Source organism: Lepidochelys olivacea (genome assembly GCF_965140295.1).
Source record: "Lepidochelys olivacea isolate rLepOli2 genome assembly, chromosome: 1".
Classification (NCBI taxonomy): domain Eukaryota; kingdom Metazoa; phylum Chordata; order Testudines; family Cheloniidae; genus Lepidochelys; species Lepidochelys olivacea.
Window position 1 is genome coordinate 280492361 of NC_140411.1, and position 25103 is coordinate 280517463.

At 41.6% G+C, this 25103-nt stretch overlaps 1 protein-coding gene across 5 annotated transcripts in view; it reads left to right on the plus strand.

Annotated features, from left to right (window-relative positions):
- The window catches only part of LIN7A (lin-7 homolog A, crumbs cell polarity complex component), a 102663-nt gene that overhangs the window by 15818 nt on the left and 61742 nt on the right, over positions 1-25103 (plus strand). Inside the window, exon 1 of one of the 5 annotated variants that reach the window (XM_084633574.1) lies at positions 9796-9925. The exons of 1 other annotated variant lie outside the window; for it this stretch is intronic. Coding sequence is in view for 1 of the 4 variants with exons in the window: in XM_084633573.1 (XP_084489699.1) it covers positions 9883-9925 (43 nt within the window). In the remaining 3 variants the exon portion in view is untranslated. Of the gene's footprint in view, positions 1-9795; positions 9926-25103 lie in introns of those variants that run through there. 3 more of the 5 variants (XM_084633573.1, XM_084633575.1, XM_084633577.1) reach the window with 3 other exon arrangements.

The window sequence follows — 25103 nt, forward strand, 5'->3', positions numbered from 1 at the left end:
TGAGAGGAGCTTTCCCCTGGCCAGGAGGGATTTCAAAGGGGTTTACCCTTCCCTTTATATTTATGACAGACTCAGATGATGAAAATGAACACGTGTCGGTCTGCACTGCTTTGGATTGTTATTGAGCAGAACCCCGCAGCAGAATGGAAGCATGTCCTCTGGAATGGTGGTCAAAACATGTAGGGGCATATGTTTAGCATATCTGGCAGGTAAATACCTTGCAACGCCGGCTACAACAGTTTCATACGATTCTCACTTTCACATGACATTGTAAATAAGAAGCGGGCAGCATTGTCTCCCGTAAATATAAGTTACACTTTCACAAAAAAGAGATTGCACTACAGTATTTGTATGAGGTGAACTGAAAAATACTATTTCTTTTGTTTATCATTTTTAGTGTAAATATTAGTAATCAAAAATAATAATATAAATTGAGCACTGTACACTTTGTATTCTGTATTGTAATTGAAATAAATATATTTGAAAATTTAGAAAACATCCAAAAATATTTAAATAAATGGCATTCTATTATTAACAGTGCAATTAAAACTATGATTAATCGTGATTTTTTTAATCTCATGATTAATCAGGATTATTTTTTTAATTGTTTGACAGCCCTGGTCTTTTCATATAATTTTAATTAGATAATGAACTAATTCAGACATTAATCTTGAAAACACGTACGCATGTGCCTTTTGCTCACAGGAGTAGCTCCATGGAGGTCAGAGGGAATACCGTGTGAATAAAGTTAGTATGTGCCTAGGTGTTTGTAGGATCGGAGTCTAAAAGACTCTCAGGCCCATAAAAAGTAAGACTTCAAACTCTGCCTCCAGACAAATGAGTTCCCCAAATGATTGCACCCATGAGTATCCTTACAGATCTGGAACTCATACGCACACTTTTTCTAGAATACTTTAAAGAACGGTCTTGCCATTAGGACACATGAGGAAATAGAATACCTTGGAAAATAAGGAACCTGATCTGCGCTGTAGTGGCCAGATGTCATTTGATTGATCACACTGGCACACAGGTTAGCACTGAAATGATGTAGGCCTGTAGTACAGCAGTGACTATTGAACTGTTTCTCAAGAGCAAGATAACTCAAATACATTCCCTCTTGGTTCTCTTTCCCTGTGAAGACAAAGTATTACTCAGAACAAACCTCATTAGTAGATCTGACATTCTGATCTCCTTCAGTGCTTTAATATTTGTGAGCATATGGCTGGAAAACACAGAACAGTCTCACTACCATCATAAGCCATCTTTTGAAAACTAAAATAAACTTGTTTCTTAATTTATAGAAATTAGGGCTAGGACAAATACACTGCTAAATTTGAGTTCAATCACATCATTGCTTTGTTGCTGTTTTTTAAAACTCAAACTAGGAAACTAAGTTATTTGTGTGAATTCATTATGTATTTGATAATTTCAGTTAATACTGACAGCCTACTTCTACATCTGGGTCTGTAATCAAATCAGGCTTTGCAAACTGCTTGCCTTTGCTCACATCCCAATCAAAAACTACAAAAGCATTCAAGATTACAATAGCAATTTGATCATATTCTCATTTTTACTGATCAGGAAAAAAAGAATTCATAGCATACACTAAAATTAGAATCAACTACAGTAACTTCTTGAAATCAGGTTTCTACCCATTTGAACAGGCACCCTGCAAGTTACTAATAGCAACATAACCTGTTTTCCCTCCCCCTTCGCCCCATCTGTATATAGATGCAGTAAATACAAGGCCAATAGTGAGCAATGTCTTTTGTAGCTGACAAATTATGATACAACAATTTAGTTAATGGTAGCATAAGAGTGGCCACACTGGGCAGACCAATGATCCATCTAGTCCAGTATTTGGTCTTCTGACAGTGGCCAGAGCCAGATGCTTCAGAAGGAATGAACAGACCAGGAAATATTATTGAGTGATCCATCCTGGTGTCAAGTCCCAACTTCTGGCAGTCAGAGGCTTAGGGTCACCCATAGCATGCAGCTGAATCCCTGATCAACTTGGCAAATAGCTACCAATGAACCTATCCTCCATGAACTTATCTAATTCTTTTTTGAACCAACTTACAATTTTGACCTTCACAACATCCCCTGGCAATAAGTTCTACAGGTTGACAATGCATTGTTTGAAGAAGTACTTCCTTACGTTTGTTTTAAACTTGCTATTAATTTCATTGGGTAACCTTGGTTCTTATGTTATATGAAGGAGTAAATAACACTACCTTATTCACTTTCTCCACACCATTCACGATTTTATAGACATCTATCTTGTCCCCCCAGTCGTCTCTTTTCCAAACTGAATCATACCAGTCTTTTTTAATCTCTCCTCATGTGGAAGCTGTTCCATACTCCTAATCATTTTTGTTGCCCTTCTCTGTAGCTTTTCCGATTCTAATATATCTTTGTTGAGATGGGGTGACTGTAGCTGCTTGCAGTACTCAAGGTATGGGTGTACCATGAATTTATGTAGTGGCATTATGATATTTGCTGTCTTATTATCTATCCCTTTATTAAAGATTCCAAACATTCTGTTAACTTTTTTTGACTAGTACAACACATTGATCAGATGTTTTCAAAGAACTATCCACAATCACTCCAAAAATCTCTTTCTTGAGTGGTAACAGATAATTTAGATGCATCATTTGTATGTATAGTTGAGATTATTTTTTCCAATGTGCATTATTTTGCCCTTATCAACATTGAATTTCATCTGCCCTTTTGTTGCCCAGTCACCCAGTTTTGTAAGATTCTTTTGTCACTATTCGCCATCTTCTTTGGATTTAACTATCTTGCATAATTTTGTATCATTTGCAAACTTTGCTACCTCCTTATTAACTTCCTTTTCCAGATCATTTATAAATATGTTGAACATCACTGGTCCCAATACAGATCCTTGGGGACTCCACTATTTACCTCTTTCCATTCTGAAAACTTGACTATTTATTCCTACCCTTTGTTTCCTATCTGTTAACCAGTTACTGATCCATGAGAGGACCTTCCCTCTTATCCCATGACTGCTTACTTTGCTTAAGAACCTTTGGTGAGAGACCTTGTCAAAGGCTTTCTGAAAGTCCAAGTACACAATATCCACTGGATCATCCTCGCCCACACGCTTGTTGACAACCTCAAGAATTCTAATAGATTGATGAAGCATGATTTCCCTTTACAAAAGTCATATTGATTCTTCCCCTAAGTATCATATTCATCTATGTGTCTCATAATTCTGTTCTTTATTATAGTTTTAACCAATTTGCTGAGTAGAGAAGTTAGACTTACCACCTTGTAGTTGCCAGGATTGCCTCTGGATCTTTCTTAAAAAATCAGCATTACATTAAGTATCCTCCAGTCATCTGGTACAGAGACTGATTTAAGTGACAGGTGACATTCCTCAGTTAGCAGTTCTGCAATTTCATATCTGAGTTACTTCAGAACTCTTGAGTGAACACCATCCTGGTCCTGGTACCTTAATTTATCAATTTGTTCTAAAACTTCCCCTACTAACACCTCAGTCTGGCACAGTGCGTCAGATTTGTCACATAAAAAGAATGGCCCACGTGTGGGAATTTTCCTCACAACGTCTGCAGTGAAGACTGATGCAAACAATTCAACATCAGTGGCTTCCTTGAGTGCTCCTTTAGCACCTCGATTGTCCAGAGGCCTCACTGATTGTTTGGCAGGCTTCTGATGTACTTAAAAAAAATTTGCTGTTAGCTTTTGTGTCTTTTGCTAGTTGCTCTTCAAATTCTTTTTTGGCCTGCCTAATTATACTTTTACACTTGACTTACCAAAGTTTATGCTCCTTTCTATTTTCCTCACTAGGATTTGACTTCTAATTTATAAAGGTTTCAGAGTAGCAGCCGTGTTAGTCTGTATTCGCAAAAAGAAAAGGAGGACTTGTGGCACCTTAGAGACTAACCAATTTATTAGAGCATAAGCTTTCGTGAGCTACAGCTCACTTCCTTATAAATATAATTTATAAAGGATGCCTTTTTGCCTTTAAACAACCTCTTTTACTGTGTTGTTTAGTCATGGTGGCATTTTTTTGCTCTTCTTACTGTTTTTATTTCATTTGGAATATATGTTTATTTTGAGCCTCTATTATGGTGTTTTAAATAGTTTCCATGCAGCTTGCAGGTATTTCACTCATGTGACCATTCCTTTTAATTTCTGTTTAACTATCTTACTCATTTTTGTATAGTTCCCCTTTTTTAAGTTAAATGCTACCATGGTGGGTTTCTTTGGTATTTTCCCCCTATAAGGATGTTAAATTTAATTACATTACAGTTGCCATTTCTGAGGGGTTCCGCTTTATTCACCTATTGGACAAGATCCTGTGTTCCACTTAGGACTAAATCAAGAATTGCCTCTCCCCTTGTGAGTTCAAGGACTAACTGATCCAAGAAGCAATCATTTATGGTTTCTAGAAATTTTATCTCCACATCCCGTCCTTATACATACACAGTCAATATGGGCATAGTTGAGAGCTCGCCACATTATTATTGGGTTTTCTGGTTTTGTAGCCTCTCTAATCTCCCTGAGCATTTCACAATCAACATCAACCATCCTAGTCAGGTGGTTGGTGTATATTTCTACTGCTATCCTCTTATTATTCAAGCATGAAATTTCTATCCATAAAGATTCTATGGTACAGTTTGAGTCATTCAAGATTTTTACTATATTTGTCTCTGTGCTTTCTTTCACATATAGGGCCACTCCCTCACTAGCACAACCTACTTTGTCATTCCTATATATTTTGTATGCTGCTATTACCAGGTCCCGTCGATTATCATCATTCCACCAAGTTTCTGTGATGCCTATTATATCAATGTCTTCACTTAATACCAGGCACTCAAGTTCACCCATCTTAGTAATTTAGACTTCTTGTATTGGTATACAAGCACTTATAAAATCTGTCAGTATTTAGTTGTCTGCCTTCATGTGTTGTAGTTGAATGGGACTCTTTTTCATTTGACTTTTTCTCTTCAGTTCCTGAGTCAACTGTAGTTTTAATATTTTTAAAAGTAAGGTGGTATAGACTGTGTGCACAAATTGTACACCCTATGCTTGAAACAGTCATAAAAATAACTAATTCAACATAATTACTTTCAAAAATGTCAGTATTTCAGCTTATATACAACATATCCAAAGTTGACAATATAACATAATGGATTAAGGGCTTGCTCCCACACCTGAACTGAAGTCAACAGTAAAGCTCCCAGAGCACAAGAGCTCAGTCCTATTCTCACTGTAGCCAATGGGAATTTAGCATTAAAAAAGCACCATTTGTTAAGTTGAAGCTGGTTTGGAGCTTTTAGAAGAAGAGTTTTTTGAAACTATGTCATATGTTTTGCAATATTAGAACATAAAAGTGGCCCCAGATTGTAACAATTGTAGCACCAGTGCAGCTGTCGAGCACTACCTCCCCAGTTCCCAATCCATCTGAAATATTGCTTAAGAGTGGATGGCTGTCCTGGAGCAGAATGCGCTGCACATGCTGGTAATATAATATATGGTGTATAATTATTACCAAAAGCACCAAGTTGTATCTTGTTATTTTAGAATCCTAAAAAAATCCCGCTGGAAGAAGGACGCAATTCTCTGCCTAATAAGCAAATTGTGCCATAAACCATCGGATATCCAAATTCCAAGTCCTTTATAGAAACACCAAGGAGTTGCTCTGACTGATTAAATAAAGAGAAAGAGGGCCCTTTCCCCTACTCAAACTATATACCAGAATTCATTCCAAAGCAAATTTTAATGATCAGGTTATAAAGAAGAAAGAAATTAACAGGCCCTTCATTATAATTGTGCTAGCATCTTTGCTTATATTTGCATTGAAATACTATGGTGGGTGTGACTGAAACCAATATCAGCAAGAAAATGTAATGCAAAGGCAGATAATGCGCTTTTAATCCCAAAGGATCCATTTTACAAACTCCACACATGATCTTGCAAACCCCTGTGTGCACAGAACTTCCACTGAAGCTAATAGGAGTTCCATGCAGAGCCTAGTGCTAGCATGACGAGGCTCCAATGAAGAGAAGCCACCACTACAGCTGACCCTGCTGTAAATATACAGTGAATTTCAGTCTCCAGAGCTCTCAAGTTGTTACCGTTTGAGAGCACTGGAAGCATGCAGAACATTTTCTTTGTTTTATAAAAAGAAGAAGAGGAGATTAAAGCCTGTGTTATATTGTGAAACAATCAATTTATCCATAGCTGAAATTCCTGGGATGGAACACATGGTAATATTACAGAACATGGCATGAAATGAAGAGTACAATAGCCAACTGAAACTACATGGGGAATTTAGGTAGGCAGAATGTAACAGCCCAAAGCAAAGTTTGTTCAGAAATAGGACACTAAATCTAAAAGTGAGGATGTCATCTAGTGCCTCAGCAACAACACTCCCTACGGGAAAGCCAAGATCTGTGGACATCTCCATTCAAGTACTGATCAGGCTTAATCCTGCATGGCATGGGACATCTGACCTGTTCATCCAGGAACAGACATAAAAGGGCACTCAACCAGGCACAAAGTTGGCCTACTGATTTTTCCCATAGAAAGCACCTCTCCCCTAATATGCAAAAAGAAAAGGAGTACTTGTGGCACCTTAGAGACTAACCGATTTATTTGAGCATAAGCTTTCGTGAGCTACAGCTCACTTCATCGGATGCATACTGTGGAAAATACAGAAGATGTTTTTATACACACAGACCATGGAAAAATGGGTGTTTATCACTACAAAAGGTTTTCTCTCCCCCCACCCCACTCTCCTGCTGGTAATAGCTTATCTAAACTGATCTTCTGTATTTTCCACAGTATGCATCCGATGAAGTGAGCTGTAGCTCACGAAAGCTTATGCTCAAATAAATTGGTTAGTCTCTAAGGTGCCACAAGTACTCCTTTTCTTTTTGCGAATACAGACTAACACAGCTGTTAATCTGAAATCTCCCCTAATATGGTTGCTCTTAAACCTGAGGACTACTACTATTTATTTGAAGAGCTGGGTCTTAATAACTTATCTACGTGGCATATCTATTACACATGTATAAACAGGCCACCTAATTTTATATTTGTTTTTTGTTTAAAAAATGTCTGTTTTTAATTTGTCAGTTTAAAAAAGAGTCTGAAGAATTCTGAAAACCTACAAGAAAAACAACTTGATTACTTAATTAGCTTGGCAGTGTGCTTTTAATATTATTTAAACATACTTCCCATAATAGGTTTTTTAAAAGTGTCATAATAGTTTGAGAGTTGTCACATTAGGCTGTTATAGCTCCAAATGTGTACATTCTTTTCAATTTAAGACTATGAATCCCATATATAATAATGTGACTGCTTAAAAGGAGATGTTACACTTTATGTCAATCCAGCTGCTATGCAAATACATACAATCTACATAATAAAAAACCTTATGTTAATTTAGGTTAAGATAATTGACTGCCTGCCAGTAACTGATTTTTAAATTTCAGCATTTTAGCCAATTAAAACATTTTCTTGTCAACACAGCCAAACTGATTTAACTACTGTGTTTACTACTCAGAAGAGGACTTTTAGTTTTTAACTCATCTTTCTGAGGATAAAATGTGTCTTAAATTTATTCTCCTACACTCACCTAATTATAAAACACACCAAATGGTGGTAAAAATATTCCAGCAATAGTTTCTTTATTGCTCCAATTGTGGATTCAGTTTTTCATGCTTGAGCTCACAACACTTTACTTTTCAGAGTAACAGCCGTGTTAGTCTGTATTCGCAAAAAGAAAAGGAGTACTTGTGGCACCTTAGAGACTAACCAATTTATTAGAGCATAAGCTTTCGTGAGCTACAGCTCACTTCATCACTGTAACTTTGTTGTAACACAATTTCTTTTGTATAGCATTTCCTATATATTTTAAAGGGAAAATGTAGGAACAGAAATTCCACTATGTTTAAGTACGTACCGGACAACAGCAAAATGCACATATTGCACAGAAGAGCCTTGCCTCATTTCATGCAAACCTTTCTCCACCTCATCTTTCATAGGTCAGGCTGCAGCAGTACTTTGGCTCTCTGTCATCACCCATATACACCTTCACTCCTCAGGAGGAAGGTGGCTGGACTCCCTTTGGTTTACCTAGTATATGCATGCACAGAACTGTTAGGAAGCCATTAAGCGATCACAATAGAAATATCCATGAGCCTGCACTGTCCTCTTTACAAATCTTTCCAACTTTCACAAATCACAGCCAAACATCCTCAGATGACCAAAAGGCACATCTATGACTTGGGGACACTCTCGCTGCCAAATGCCCAATATCTACCTCAAGCCACTGAGGCATGAAGGGTGATTTTTTTAAAAAAAAAGTTGCCAAACATTTTTTATATTGTAAGAGAATGGCTGAACCCTTTGTATTCAAAGATTTCAAAAATGTGTACTCTGGGACTGACATCTAACCTGGCAAACTTCAGTCCAGTGGGTAAAAACTGCAAAAGGATAACCTGCTGAAAGTGACCACTGAGAATGAAAATGCCTGTGCAACCAAACTAAGGATAGGCTTGTGTGTAGAGCACTGGACTAGGACTCAGGAGACCTTGCTTTTTTCCCTGCTTTGTGAACAACCTCCATGTGACCTTCAGCATGTTATTCTCTGTGCCTTAGTTCCCCATTTTACAGATAAGGATGGTGCTGGAGCCACACAAGTACCCGTTAAAAAAAAAACACCCCTTCCCTGCCTCTGTAGCAACCTATCTCCTCCTTCTCTGTGGGACAGAGGGTAGGACGATCCCCTTTTTTAAACAAACCAGACACACGAAGGGTTTCAGAGTAGCAGCCGCGTTAGTCTGTATTCGCAAAAAGAAAAGGAGGACTTGTGGCACCTTAGAGACTAACCTATTTGAGCATAAGCTTTCGCATCCGATGAAGTGAGCTGTAGCTCACGAAAGCTTATGCTCAAATAAATTAGTTAGTCGCTAAGGTGCCACAAGTACTCCTTTTCTTTTTGCAGACACACGAAGTTCACACCCAGTGACACTCTCCCCACCCCTTGGCCTCCCCCCACAGACGCAGGACAACCAGCTGCAGAGTCCTTGTCCAACAGCCCCCCCCCCCCCCACACACACACACACTTCGTTGCTGATGTCAGAGGGTGGCAAAAGAGGAAGGCTACATTTCGGGCAGCAGCTGGAGGCTGCTGCCACCTCCCCCACCCCCTAGCCCTGGCTGCAGTTGGCGTTTCTTCCCTCCCAGGTGCTGGAACCTGGCTCCCCCTCCCCCGCCATTGCCACATCTCCAGCCAGTCGCTGTTTCCCCCCGGGCTCCCCATGCCCAGGCTGTGCAATGACAGCTCAGTGGTTTGAGCATTGGCCTGCTCATGTGAGTTCAATCCTTGAGGGAGCCATTTAGGGATCTGGGGCAAAAACTGGGGACTGGTCCTGCTTTGAGCAGGGGGTTGGACTAGATGACCTCCTGAGGGCCCTTCCAACCCTGATATTCTATGATAAAGCTAGGGAAGGTCCCGGTGGGCTCCCCGCAGGCACCGGCCCGCGCGGGAGAGCCCCAGGCCGGCCAGAGGACGCGGCCCACGCCAGGCGGCGCTGCGCGCATCTGGAAGCCACAGGCAGGGCGCCCGGGGGAGCCAGCGGCGGCTCACGCACCTCCCTGGCGCCCGGCCAGCGCGGAGTGAGCCCCGCCTGCCTACATGTGGCCAGCGCTCCTCCGCGCCACAGAGCAGCATCCCCGGCCAACTGCTCGCCCCTGTCCCTTCCCCGCCGGAGCCTCCTCCCCAGCGCCGCCCACCTCCTCAGCGCCCTCCCTGTCTTCTCCTCCGCCTCGTCTCCCTGCACGCCGCTCCTGGAGCCCAGCCTCACTCCCGCTGCAGCCGCAGACATGGCGACGCTGACAGCGGTCCAGCCGCTCACACTGGACAGAGGTAAGCGCAGCTGCTGCGCCCCTAGCCCGCTCCAGGGCAGCGGCTCGCCCCTCGGTGCGGGGAGTCACCACAGTGGGCTGCAGAGAAGAGGCTGGTGTCCCCTGGAGACGCATCCCCCGGCACATCCTGCTGCTTCTGGCTGCCGCGGAGTTGCCCCTGCCTGTATCCCACCCTGGTCCTGGGGAGGGGCCCCCAAAGCCGCAGGAGCCCCCTGGCCGTACCTGTGCTGGCTGCTGAAGCTGCGCCTGCATGCTTGGAGCCTGTTGCCGGAGAACAGGGCAGTGGGCAGGCTGCGGGACTGGGGGGGACGCTGCCCCCCATGGCAGTTCGGACTGCAGGTGGCTGTAAGGTGAAAGGGGAGGGAGGGAGGAAAGCAAAGAGACCAAACTTTCTTCGAGGAGGAGAAGCGTTTTGGAGGCTGGGGTAGGGCTGGCATCCTGAGGAGATAGCCGGGGCACGGATCCCCACAGTACCAGGGGGAAGGGGATTGTATATTACAAATCTAGGGTAGTGCTGGCTAGTGTATTGCACTCTCTATGTAGTGTATTAATCTCTCTATGTAGCTCTACGATCTTGCTTTGCATCTTTTCTGCACTCGCTTTTCTCTGCTAACTTGCTATCTGGTACAGCATCTTGCCCTACTAGCGTCTCTAGTGCATTGATTTTGAGTATGTCCCTATACTGGCATCTCAAGTATAGTGGCAGAGTTGCTGCTTGGCATATAGATGCATTTCTAGTTATTATCTTTGTGGTAGCTTCACTTTCCCCATAGCTAACTCCTCTAAGAAAAGGGCTCAGACTTAAGCAAAGGAAAGTCAGCCATGCGAAAAATCTGAATTTGGGGGAGTAAAGGAGAATGGGAGGGAGTTGCAATTTGCCATATTTGCTATAATTAATACTGCTTCCATATAGAAGACAGCTATATTCCTGAAGACACCTAGTTGCCCCTGGCATTGACGACAACACTGATAAATTTTTTCCACCCTCGAGACTGTGACAACAGCACCTTTTTATCCTTCTCTTTGTACAGTCCATTACAAAAGAGATAAAGAGGGGGTGCAGAAAGCTTGAGACTATGCTAAATTTAAACTTCTGCCACAAGGCTGTAAAATTAGATCTCCCAACCCAACCTGATTAGGCGACAATAAGAAATGATTTCTAAACTGATACCATTGAAAGTACATTTGTAATCCTAATAAGGTACCCAGAAATATTTGGTTATTACAGAGGGGAAAATAACTTGATTTATTATTTGTTTGGCTTTTTCTTAGTTATGAGATCAAACAAGCTCCCTGGATAGGACTCTTAAGTGTTAGGTCAATTTTTTTTAATCTGCATCCTGTGTGTCTGAGCCGCTGAGCAATTTGTAAATCCTTTACTTTGTAGAGAATGATTTAGGCCAGTGCCTTGGTTTTAAAAATACTCTTTCTAGAAGATTAAGATGGACTCGAAACAAGAGGCACAGAGCTTCCTGCTGTAAATTCAATGGAAAAGAAACCTGATGAACTCAGTTTGAGATTTTAATTTAGAGGACACTAGGGTTACTTTGCTGGAACCTAATTGAGGGCATAGCAGCTGTTGTGGTCCCATCACAACTTTACTGTGCATTAGGTGGGTTGTTTTAATAAGATATTCAGACAAAAGAAAGAACAAAATGAATTTATTACTGAAATAAAGTACTGGCATGCAGAAAGAAGGAGAATACGTGTTTGTCCAAAGTGCTTAGAAATCTACTGTGTAATGTGTAGTTTCATCCCAATATTGTTTGCATTAACAGGACAAATCTATTTCTCGGTAAAGTGTTGAACAGATGGCAATCCATTAAAATGCATGGCTTTTCAAAGAGAATTATTAGTATTTCAATATTATGATACCATAGCATTCCTGTTCGTTATGGAAACTATGTTTTTTTTAAACACTCTCTCTCTCAATAGTCATAAGTAAGATTCCACTAGATATGGGCCAGGGTGTGCCTGGCACTTTCACAGAGGTGGAAGTTGAGGGCCAAAATGCCCTCCTCTCACCTGGTGGCTGAAGTAGGTGAAAATAGGAGAAGGAATTCATCAATCCCAGTGACTCCTAAGAGGACTCACTGTTAATGTAGTTGAGATGCAGAGTTGCATCAGCACAAGGTGATTGCATGCAGCAAGGAAAAAAAATATATACAACGTGTTCATTTCGAAAAGAAGGCAACTTCTTCAGTGGGACACAATCGCCTTTCAGGGGGTGCTGCTGCTCCAGTTGTTGAGAAGGCTGAGAGCCCCAGAGACATCTCACCTAGGCCCAGTGCCTCCAGGTGTTTTCACTTGAGTCCTCCCCTTACCACCAGGGAAGAGGGGAATCTCTGGGGCAGCAGATTTCTCAAATCAAGGAAGAGAAGCTCTCCCTTTGCTTTTATCAAAATAGAAAGAGCTGGGCTCCTCCTGAGTCTGCCTCAGCCCTGCTAAGGTCAAGACACAGTCCACTCTGGAAAATACCATAGACCTGCACTGGCTCCATGCTCTCCCACAGAGAAGTCAGTGCAGCAAGGAGAGTAAAGTGCATTCCTTGAAGGCATGTAGTAGTTCAAGTGATCGTGGTGAGGGAATTATCATGGTGGGGTCCATGGGGGCAGTGTGCCTCTGCACTGCCCCCTCCTCTGGGCAGTGTCTAAATGGTGAAATCTAGCCCTATGTGAATAATATACAGATGTAAAACCTTTATTACTGTCCTGGAATGTGTCTTCATAACAAACTTTATATGCAGTTTTGTTTTTCAAAGCCCGTCACAGATAAATGAGAAATATGTAAGTTAAAATAAAACAACATTTAAAGGTGACTGTCATTTTTGTGTGCATGATTGGAAGCCTGATTAGAATTAACTTCTTTAATTCCTGTCAGCATGTCTCTCTCTACCTGCACAACCATCTGTGTCTGCAGGACTCTAATATGTAGAGCAACTTTCCAATATAATGGAAATTTTAATCACAGTTTCATCTCACAGACATCTCCCTTTAATCTGAGGACTGTACAGGGCTGGAAGGGAGACAGCGTATGTCCTGGGATGGGAATGTGATGTGATTCAGCTACTAGGGCAGGTGCAGCTGTGGGGGTTTCTACAGAGCAGTGGTTCTCAACCAGGAGTACGTGTATCTCTGGGGAGTACTCAGAGGTCTTCCAGGGGGTACATCAACTCGTCTAGATATTTGCCTAGTTTTACAACAAGCTACATAACAAGCACCAGCGAAGTCAGTACAAACTAAAATATCATACAGATAATGACTTGTTTATACAGTAACGCCTCATTAGTTATGTTCCTGAAAAATGCGACTTTAAGCGAAACGATGTTAAGCTAATCCAATTTCCACATAAGAATGAATGTAAATGGGGGGAGGGGGTTAGGTTCCAGGGAAATTTTTTTTTGCCAGACAAAAGACTATATATATATATACACACACACACACATACAGTATAAGTTTTAAACAAATAATTTAATACCGTACACAGCAATGATGATCGTGAAGCTTGGATGAGGTAGTGAAGTCAGAGGGTGGGATATTTCCTGGGGAATGCCTTACTGCTAAATGATGAACTAGCACTTGGCTGAACCCTCAAAGGTTAACTCATTGTTAATGTCGCCTCACACTCTACAAGGCAGCAGGAATGGAGGGAGGGGAGACAGCATGGCAGACAGCGACATACACACTGTGTGTGTGTGTGTGTGTGTGTGAGAGAGAGAGAGAGAGAGAGAGAGAGGAATGCCCATTTCCCCTTTAAGTACGCTGCCTCACTACCCTTAACACTGCCTTGTTAAGTTAATCAGCAAGCTGAGACCACAGCTGCTGCCAGGAAGCTCCCTCCATCTTGAGCCCTGTCGTGTGTGTCCCCTGCTCTATGGAGATGGGGTAAGCAGGGTGCAGGAGCAAGGGGGAACGGGACACCCTGACATTAGCCCCCTACTCACAGCAAGCAGGAGGCTCCTGGGAGCAGCTCGGAGGCAGAGGGCAGGAGCAGCACATGGCAGTGGGGGGAGGGACAGCAGGACTGCCGGCAATTGATAGCCTGCTGGGCGGCTGCTGCACAGGGAACTTAGGAGAGTGGGGAGCTGATAGCGGGGCTGCTGGTCCACCCTGGTTCCAAGCCCCCACCAGCTAGCTGCAATGGGCTGCTCTTCCTGCAAGCAGTGGACAAAGCAGGCGGCTGCCAAACGACGTTAGAAGGGAGCATTGCACAACTTTAAACAAGCATGTTCCCTAATTGATCAGCAATGTAACAACGAAACAACGTTAACTGGGAACACTTTAAGTGAGGAGTTACTGTACTGCTCTATATACTACACACTGAAATGTAAGTAAAATATTTATATTCCAGTGATTTATTTTATAATTATATGAAAATGAGAACATAAGCTATTTTTCAATAATAGAGTGCAGTGACAGTTTTGTATTTTTATGTCTGATTTTATAAGCAAGTAGTTTTTAAATGAGGTGAAACTTGGGGGTACACAAGACAAATCAGACTCCTGAAAGGGGTACAGTAGTCTGGAAAGGTTGAGAGCCACTGCTATAGGGGAGGCTGAAGTTGGGGGCAGGGTTACAAGTGTTCAAGAGATTTGGGAGGGGAAAAAGCCTGTGATGCATAACGGAATGCGGTGGACATAATATACCTGGAATTTGCAAGGCTTTTGACACAGTCCCACATGACATTTTCATAAGTAAGCTGGAGAAATGTGGACTCAGTAGAACTACCCTTAAGTGGATACACAGTTTGTTAAATAGCCGCAAACAAAGAGTAATATTAATGGAATGATGTCAGATTAGAAGGAGGTCTCAAGTGGGGTCCATAGGGATCTGTTCTGGGTCCAGTGTTATTTAACATCTTTATTAATTACCTGGATGTAGGAACAGAGAGCATATTGATTACATTTGCGGATGACACAAAGCTATGGGAAGTGGTAAACACTTTGGAGGATAGACCTAAAATGCAAAGGTATCTTGATAAATTGGAGAACTGGGCTATAGACAACAAAATGAAATTCAACAAAGACAAATGTAAGGTGCTAAACTTAGGGAAGAAAAACCAAATGCACAAAGACAGAATGGGGGATAACTGGCTTGGCAACATCACTGCAGAGAAGGATCTGGGAGTTGTGGTGGATCACAATCTCAACATGAGTCAATAATGCAATGCTTTTGCAAAAATAGCAAATGCAGTTTTGGATTGCATTAACAGAAGCATAGCATGCAAGTCACAAGAGGTGATAGTACCGCTCTATTTGCTGCTGGTTAGGCCTCAGCTAGAGTACTGTGTCAAATTTTGGTCAGCGCTGTATAGAAAGGATGTAAAGAAACTGGAAAGGATCCAGAGGAGAGCAACAAAGATGATCAAAGGGATGGAATGAAAGCCATATGAGTAAAGGCTGAAGGAACTGGATATGTTTAGTTTGGAAAAGAGGAAATTATGGGGGCACATGATAGCTATCTTCAGATACCTGAAAGCCTGTCATAAAAAAGATGGAGAAAAATTGTTCTCTTTTGCCAGAGAGGGCAGGACAAGAGGCAATGGGGTTCAAAATATAGCATCACAGATTTAGATTGAATCTCAGGAATAACTTCCTAATTGTAAGAACAGTAGGACAATGAAACAAACCGCCTAGGGAAGTTGTAGAAGCTCCTTCACTAGAGGTTTTCAAAAAGAGACTGGATAGCCATCTGTCTTGGATGGTTTAGATACAATAAATGATGAATCTTGGCATGGGGTTAAACTAGATAACCCTGGCGGTCCCTTCTAGCCCTGTGATTCTGTAGTGACTTACAGAGAGTCAGAGGTTGAGGGTTGGGAGACACAGAGAACATGGGAGAAGCACTGTTTGGAGATAACCATGAAGGGGGCTAAGGGCAACAGTTAAAATTTAATCTTCTAAAGTTTGATCATTCTGCAATCTTTCTTGAGTCTGGACTGTAAGAATGTGCTACTGAGATGTGGGGTTGGGGAGCAGACTTACTCCCCAGTGCCTCACGGCTACAGCCCTGTGACACTATGACCTAACGTCCCCTACTTGCAGAGCCCTACTCTCCACCTGCCTCCACTCCCTGTCATGATCACCTCAAACCCAGGCCTTCCCAAAAGAACCCTGTTTTCCCATGACCTCTTCTACCAGAGACCTGCTGCTTCCATGGTTCTTTTCCTGCTCCACCATGCCTCCTGCTACAGTGCAGATCCACCCAATGCCCCCTCCCCATGCCTCCACCAGACTTCCACTCAGCTCACCAGTAAAGCCCTCTTTGCTAAGGATCCCTAAGGCTTGTCTCTAAAATGCATGGGCTCCCCAGCTCCATGCCCGTGGATCCCCATAAGGCAATTGCACCTTCCAAATAGACTTCTACTTAGGACTTCTCATGTATCCTTAGAGTCTTTAGGGTGGCATTCACCTCTTTTTCTCCAATTGTCTGCTGGTGGGGGAGGACCAGACTGAACTCTCCCACCCCCATCTTCTTTCTTTGGGGGGACATCAAGAAGGATTTTTGCCCTCCACAAGTCAATGGATGGTCCCCAAAATCTACAGAGGAAGGACTACTGCTTTTCTGCCACTATCAAACTGTGGCCAACCTGAGTGTCTGTTACAGGCCAGAGTTTCCCTGTGGTAGAGTATCCTCATAGAACATATGTAAGGACTTCCCAACATAGAGAAATCCTGCTTGTCAGAGGATGGGTTTTCCAAGACCCAGATGTCTCAGCATCCTCATGTCACTCTCCCCACCATACTTCCCCTACCAGTTACCCAAGAAGCCTATGCCTCCCAAACCATATGCCCCTCAGATTAAACACTTCCCCTCTCCCTACTGCACCAACCTTACATCCCCAACTCAGTACCACTTATGTCATTCTATCAGTCATCCTCACTGGCCATAGAAGTGGGATGGAAACCGTTTTTCCATCCCAGGGAAACTTTCAAGAGATGTAAAAAGACATTGGTCTGAAAGTTAATGTTTATTGATTGCATTGAGAGAAAATTAATTTAAACAACCTTCATTTTAAGCTAAAACATGTGGGCATTTTATTACTCTCTCTCTCTCAAATATTTCTGGTCAGGGCCATTGTATTGTCTGAGATTTCACATGGGGTCCCTCACTTATAGGCAGACATCACTGTATCTGTCAATAATAGAAGATGGATTTTCACCTTTCACTTTATCTGAACCTTTATACTTTACTGAACATTTTAAAATACTATTTTTCAAAAAGCTTAACTTATTTGAAATGTTATTTGTACTCTTCACTCTGAAGCTGAACTTAGTCTGCTGTGGCCACTGTTTACTCAGAACATTGCACCAGCATGTTCCCTGATCTTCTTCATTGTGGGTTTTGCACAGGACAAGCAAATGGCAAGTTAGGAAAGATCACTTTTCAAGAGACCATCTTGATTTCTAGTCAATTAGATATTTAAATTGTTTTGAACTGACTCATGGTTAAGAGCTAGATTGTCATGGAAAATATATTTCCAGGTCCCACTGGCCGATGTCTACATCTATCCTTCCACCCCATATCCTGATTACTTTTTTATTTGCATATAGTCAGTATTCACATCCTTGGGGTGAACACTTCCTTAAGTGCTTGCAGATTGAAGGAAAGACTGCTGAATTCTTTGCACAGAAAGAACTGATACCACAGTTGTTTATGAAGCTTCACCCAGGGTCATAACTGCTGGCTGTGCAGTAGGTCAATGGGGAACAGTCTGGGATGGATTTAATTTAAAATCATTCAGGCATTAATATATGTGAACATAACCTTAAAATAACCTAAACTTATTGACAGCCTAATTTCTACTGCTCTCAGATCTATGCTAGGAAACTGGAAAGACCTCTTGCTGTTAAGCTACACTGCGTAACTAAACTCCATTTATTCTCTATTAATTCAAACAATTAACTTTCAAATGAAATGGATGTGCCAAAACACATTGGGAAAGTTGTCCTATACAGCACTCTATTTAGAAGAGATAAAGATAAAGATAAGATAAAGATAAATAAGAAAAGATCGGAAATTAGTATTAGAGCTTCTAATATAAGCAGCTATGGCAGTGTTCTGTTGATAGTTATAAAATAAACTTCCATTCCAGCCAGATAGAACACCGTTCTTTTATAGGTCTGTGTACATCCTTCTCTATGTTATTTTTCTGTTCATCCTTCTCTTTTGATAGCCTACTTAAGTGGGTTTGGTTCCCCCCCACCTCACACACATCCGTGTGTGGTAAGTACATATCATTGATATAATTTTCATGGAAATTGGAAACATGCCATTATTCTGGACTGTAAGTCTTACTATAATGTATATTTGTTCTGAAAATAATATAATTAATACAAAGTCTAATTCATAAGGTAGAACCTTGACCCTACTACAGAGACCCAGCATCACTTAAATCCCACTTAAGCCCTCAGAATAGGGTTGGAGTGATTGTACTGTCCCTCTGCACAGGCATGAGTATCACCTAATATCTATCAAATATATCTGTCCATCTCAGAGATTTTATAGCACCCTTCATTGTAGGATCTGAGAGCAATGAAAATACTTTAAGTGCCACAAATTTGCAGCTGGATATCCTTATGGCGATGATATACAAAATAATGATATATTAAAAATAAAAATCACTCATTCCATTAAGATAAAAAAAATCAGAGGGCTTGGTCTGTATTTGATTATGTAGTACTGGAACAGAAAGACGTAGTCACAGACTGAAATAATTTGTTTTATGTCACTGTGTTTGATTTTTTTTTTTACTGGATGTTTTTCTGAAGAGATGGATTTAGGGTAAGCCGCTTGGTTTAGTGCATTTTGGATTATAAATGAGTATGCTTTTTACAGATCTATGCAACTGAAGCATTCATGCAGCATTGATAACAAATTTCTTTAATTATGCACATAGTTTAGTAATGCTTCCTAAAGTCTTATGGCTCCTATATTTATACCTTTAATATGGGAGCTTGGATTTTTATAAGAAATGTCAAAATAATGTTACTATTTTAAAAAGTTAAATGCACATGAGGAACTCAACTGCATCTGTTAGGCACAGCCCTGAATTGTGGGTAGGTATGGAGATCCACTTCCCCAGGGGAACTCTGAAAGGAACTGGATCTGCCTGAGGAGTCTGTGTTCCAATCTGCAGTCCACCAGTTTCACTGGATCATGGTCCTGCTTCCTTCTCTCTCTTTCCTGTCCTTGTTGAGGTGGCTTCTGCCCTGAGGCCTCTAGGAGAGAGCAATCCCTGATACCTCAGGGGTTGTAAATGGGCCTGGCCACTGTACAATGACCAGAAAGGAGCAACAGCTCCTTCTCTCAACTTTGTACTTGTGCATCAGACTTGCATCCAGGCACAATGTGGCCTTAAATATGAAGTCCTTCATAAATGTGTGTCTATATGTAACACTCCACGAACACACAGAGTTTTGGTGGAATTTGGTGTAAGTCACTTCTGTGACTTGGAAAGGGATATCTTAAATCCCCAGTCAAGTGTAATTTTTGAACACAAGATTAGTCATGCCACATTGTTCTTCAGTGGCTTTGTTCATGTTAAGGAAAAGTTTGTTGAGCACGTTAGGCATACAATTGCCAAAACAAGATGGACAATGTTCACAGCAAACACTTATTACTGCAAGGATTTTGCCTTACTCCTGGTCTGTAAACACCTAACACACTGTTGGTACTGTAGCAATTTAATAATAATACCTAGACATAATTTTAGTTTACAGACACTCCCCGGTTTACGCAAGACCCGACTTACGCATATCCGCACTTACGGAAAAAGCTCCGTAAGCTAGAAATAGGAGGGGGTTTTGTTGTTGTTGTTGTTTTTTTTTTTTTTGCATAATGGTCAGGAATACATTTCCGACTTATGCAAAACTCGAGTTACGTAAGGCGTTCCGGAACGGAATGATTGCGTAAGTCGGGGAGCATCTGTATTTGAGTTTATGCTGGAAGATCCTGAATCTGAACAGAATTTAGGTTACCAATAATGTATTCTACTCCTCATTTGTTACATTGTTCTGGATCCTGAAACTTGTTGATCCTCAATAGGGATGTAAAATGTTAACCGGTTAACCGATTAACCAATAAGCATCAGTCTTATCGGTAAGGTATTCTGGTTAACATTTAAACTCTGCTGCAGGACCCTGCTGCCGGCCCTGCACCACGGGTCCCAGCTGCCATGCCCCCGAGCTCCTGGCTGCTGATTCCCTTCCCCCCACCCCATCCCAGCTGCTGGCTGGGGTCCTGGTTGCTGGTGGCCCCCATGCCCAGGGCTTTGCGCGCGGCAGCAGCAGAACCCCCTGCGTGTGGTGGCGGCTGGGACCCCAGGCGCGGGGGGCCTGCTGGCAGCCGGGACCCTGGGTGTGCAGGGTGGCAGTAGAGCCTAACAGTTAAACATTTAACGAGTAAAATTTTAGTCGTTTGAACATTTACTTTTTTAAAATGTTATTTTCATCCCTAATCCCCAATGGGGCTCTGAGCAGGTACAGGAGTCCATCACATACAACAAGGATTACAGGATTTGTGTGCTAATGCTTAGGAAACACAAGGCAGGCTATATTATATATTCCTTCCCTTTTGACAATGTGTTTTATAGACAAATCCCTATGCCCAATCCTAGTATCCTACATGCCTCATTCACTCTAAAGTTAGTGGGTCTTTTGCCTGAGTAAAGAGGGCAGGATCAGGTACTTAATGAAATATCAATTAAATTATTTGTTTGAATATATGTCTTCTCTTTTCAGCTTATGTGTGCTACTGGGCTGGGCACTCCTCTAATGAAATAATCAGTGGAAATAAGAAATGTGATGGATAATAAAGTCTTTGGCTTTGTGCAGATACGTTCTTTTAATTAACCATCAGAAAAATACATATAAGCATAGCTCTCTTTAACAGTTATGATACTTATGCAAGTACACAAAGATACACACTTTTAGTTGAGCTATGCTAGTCAAATGTAAAGATGCTCTTGGCAGATAAAAAGGCAACGATTTGAAATATTAATAAAATGTGAAGCCACCAATTAAAGTCATTACATAGAACCATCATTAATTGTTGATGAAAAGTCAAGAGAAAAAGCAAGTGAAAGCAGATAGTGTTTTGACCCCACTTAAGTGGCAATTCCTAAATTTATCTGTCTTCTCTAAAGTACAGATAATTTGTGTTGCATGAGAGACTTCAAACATATTTGGTACTTTTAAAATACTAACATACTTTAAAATACACAAACATTTACAAAGAAAGTTAATCTGAGCTGATTTAATCTTCTTTTACCTAGAGTTGTAGTCAGACATTTGCTAGAGATTCAGACTGTGGATAAGAAGATCATAAGAACCAATTCAGGAAAGAATACTTATTCAGAAAAACACTTTAAGCATGTACTGAAATCCCAAACATGTGCTTTAAATTAAGCATATACTTAAGTGCTGTCCTAAACAGGGATGGATTTAAATACATGCCGAAAAGCTTTCCTGAACTGAGTCTCTAACAAATAGTGAGACAAAACAACTACCCAGGAATAATGCTACCAAGTAACCAAGAAGTGGAAATTGCTTCTCATAAAGTGTTACCCTGTGCCCCTTTATGTGATAATACTAAATAAAGGGGATAAATTGTCATCCAGAAACTGAATGGCCAGAAGAGGCTGGGGAAGGAATGCTCCAAAACAAATGGAATGTTCTTAATTATTTAAAAGATGGAAAAAGTAAGTTTTCATGAGCATATCAGGCAACAAATCCAAAGAGTTAAATAACTGTTGACAGTACACAAAAATTACTCACAACAATGTAAATGGCATGCAGTATCATCATCAGAGTGGGTGTGGGTTGGGAAGGAGTAGCTCAGAGAATAAGATTTTTTAAAATGTCACACACAAACACAGAGTATTGTATATGGACCAGCATTTCTCAAATGGGCATTCTCTTTATTTCTGCTGAATCAAAGTTGCTTCACCTTTACTGTGGAAGCTCCTTTTGATAAATCCCTCAGGGTAAGCATTTATCCTTCAGGACCCTGACTCTTTCATTATCTTCCTCAATCATATCATGTAAAAAAAAAAAAACCGAAGAAGAAACGTTATTTATATTTTAAGGTATCAGTCCTGCACATTGGCCTGTATGGAGTCCTCTGCAATCAATGAGCTCCAGCACTGGCACAGACGTCACATGCAAAAATCAGATAGCTGTTTGGGGCGTATATTAGTCCTTTGGCAGCAGTCTTAACCTTCTGAAATCCATCATCTATTCATGCTTTCAAAACAAATTGAAAATGTGCTGTAGTCAAACAAGTTATTTGGAGGAATACAGGAGTAACTGGATGGAATTTTATGGCCTGTGGTTTGCAGGAGGTCAGACTGGGTGATCTGGCCCTAAAAATCTATGATCCTACAAAGAATAGGAGTTTGGGAAGAGAGTAAGTTGTGCATCCCTGGCCCATCACCATTTCCTGCCATGCTGCCAGTTTTGTATCATAATAGCAATGGCTATGGAGTTCATAGTGTATACCTCACCTTTTGCTTCCTAACAATGAAACCATGCCACAATATCTCAGGTTTTGTTTTTTCCACATCTCATAAATGATGTCCTGTTAAATCAGGCTACAATTTGAAATAAATTGTACCCCCACACTTCCACTTCCAAAATCTATCAGAATCAAGCAAACCACACAGCTGTAGTTTATACTGTCATTACCTATATTCTCTGTACAACAGGAAGGGAGCTTTTCATTTCAAAGTTTGTTTTCAGCTTGCAGGAGCAATTCCGGAAAGTCATCGCTCTATCCTATGATCGTACTAATGCACAAAGAACCCTAGTTCCATTCATTTTGTTGTTTGGAAAGTCATAGGCTTGGAAATTAAAAGTAAAAAAGTGGTATATTTGGCCATGTCAATCACTAGTATACTAGAACTGCCTGCAATGTCTAGTTACGCTCGGGTATATTAACAAGGAATGTTGCTTCCATTACACTAATCTTGCCATTACAATATTATTCATATATACTTTCTGAAAATTGTGTTTCTCTCTGAAGTTGTATCTCCCTAGTCAGCTGCCACAGGAAATTAGTCTACAAAGTTCAGCGCTGGAGTCAACTAAAATGAAAAAAGGTGACTTCAGAAAGACAGAAGTTTAACAAAGTTTCTCATTACTTCTTCCAACAGAGAAACAGTGCCATTATGTATTCATGCGTAATGACTTATTGCATCATCTGTCATACATAATAAAGTCATCTGATCTCTGCTGCCTCTATGGGGAGGAGGCTTATGGAACAGCCAGTGAAGAAATTAAAATCATAATGCTAGAAATAATGTGAAGCTGTTTATGTCCACTGTTGGCCCACTGCCATCTCTTCCTCCCTTTTCTGGTATGAACAATAAAAGATCAAGATTAGTTGAAGAGATAAGAACTAAGGAGCAGACAGCAGGAGACTCTAATAATGACACACCAGCAGAGAAGAAACCAAGAGTAGTGGCTCTAGCTCAAACACAGAGCCTGTTGTGAAGGAGAATTAGTATCTGTGAACTAATCTCACCTCCCTTTGTGAAACACCTGTTGGTGGTTCATTTCCTTCCTTTTTCCCCATTCCCCAAGAAAAATCTGTCTGACAATAGCTAAAAAACACACTATTGAATACCAGTGTGGCAACATGCACAGTTATATTGTATGTGCTACTTTTTTGTGATCTAGATGCAGGACGTATCACTTGTTATGTCCTTTACTTAGCAGGTTAGGTGGGTAATGGAGTGGAATTCCGCTGAAAAAAAGATACATCACAATTAGAAATAATGGTTTTCTTCTTACTGCTTGTCTTGGTACAGACATGTTCTCTCTCCACACACACACACCCCTCGACCCCCCCCCCCCCGCACTGCTCTAGTTTTCTTTAATTCCTCCACGGGTTTTAATGGGTTTCACCATAGGTTCAAATTTCATAAGGCAATTTTTGTTTTATTAAGCAAGCAGAGAGTTATGGGTGGGTTAATGCACCAGCCTTTTATCTGGATTAAAATCCTGCTCAGCTAACACATGAAAGTGTCTCAGTTTGTTGACTTCAGCCTAGGCTCTAGTGTGGTTTTGTCCAGTTTCCAGTGCAGACTCTGCTTAAGACAGACTCTAAACTACAATAGCAAATGGCACTCCAGGTCAGAAATCAGCTGAATTACAAGGACTGCAGGGAAACTGGCACAGCAGTTTACTATTTCCTCAGTTTTATGAGCTCCAAATTATAAAACTATATTTAAATATAAAGTCAGTTTATTCACTTGAGTTTCTCAGGTTTATACAGCTGTTTTAAGTTCCCTGCCCCACTCATCTCATGGTCTTAAAGGTCAAATCAGAAAAAAGATAACTCTTGAGGCATATTTCCTGCAAAACAGGGGTAAAAGCCTTTGGGCCCATTGCTGTTCCTGGGAAGTCTTCATAGGACCAGTGGGAGAATGATGCGTGTTCCCCGTGGATGCCTCTTACTCCCTAGCCTCAGTCCACATCCCACCTCTTTGATAATATCATCCACCCCAACCCAAACCAGATGGGACCCAACTACAAGTGATGGGTTTGGGTCAGGTGTAATTTGTATAGCACACATCGGGGCTTGGCTCGGATTGAATAGTCTTTTATCACTCAGTGTGCCAACTATGTTATTCACAATGGGGGAGGTGTATACTGGGTGATGGGGTTGAAGCAGAGGGAGATGGGAGAAAGATAGGGGCAGACTCCCCACAGAGCCTATCCGGTCCCCATCTCCTCCTACCTGTGCCTGGCTCCTATTCTCTGCAGGGGGCTCTATGGTCCAGACAGCCCCGCTTCCCAGCTCTTGACATTTCCTATGTCCAGCTGTGCCCCAGGCTCCCAGCAGCTCTGATCCCCACACTTCCCTGCGCAGTCATGGGTGCAGTATTCCCGGCTCCCTCTGTGCTATGAGCTGCTGCCAAGTGCCCCCCAACCGGACGTAGTATTGGCACCTGCTGGCTCAGAGGATGCTCTACAGTCAGGAGGGGAAGAGGCCCCACTTGCTCGATTCCTACTCCACAGCCCAATCCTAGATGCCATAGTTGCTGCTCCAGCCCTTCCAGGTCACACTCTTGCCTCCAGACCCCTGCTCATGAAGTACAGGGGCAGAAATGTACATCAGTGCCCTCATTGTATCTATCCAGGGGGTTGGGCCAGGCTTTAAAATTAGGCCCAAGCA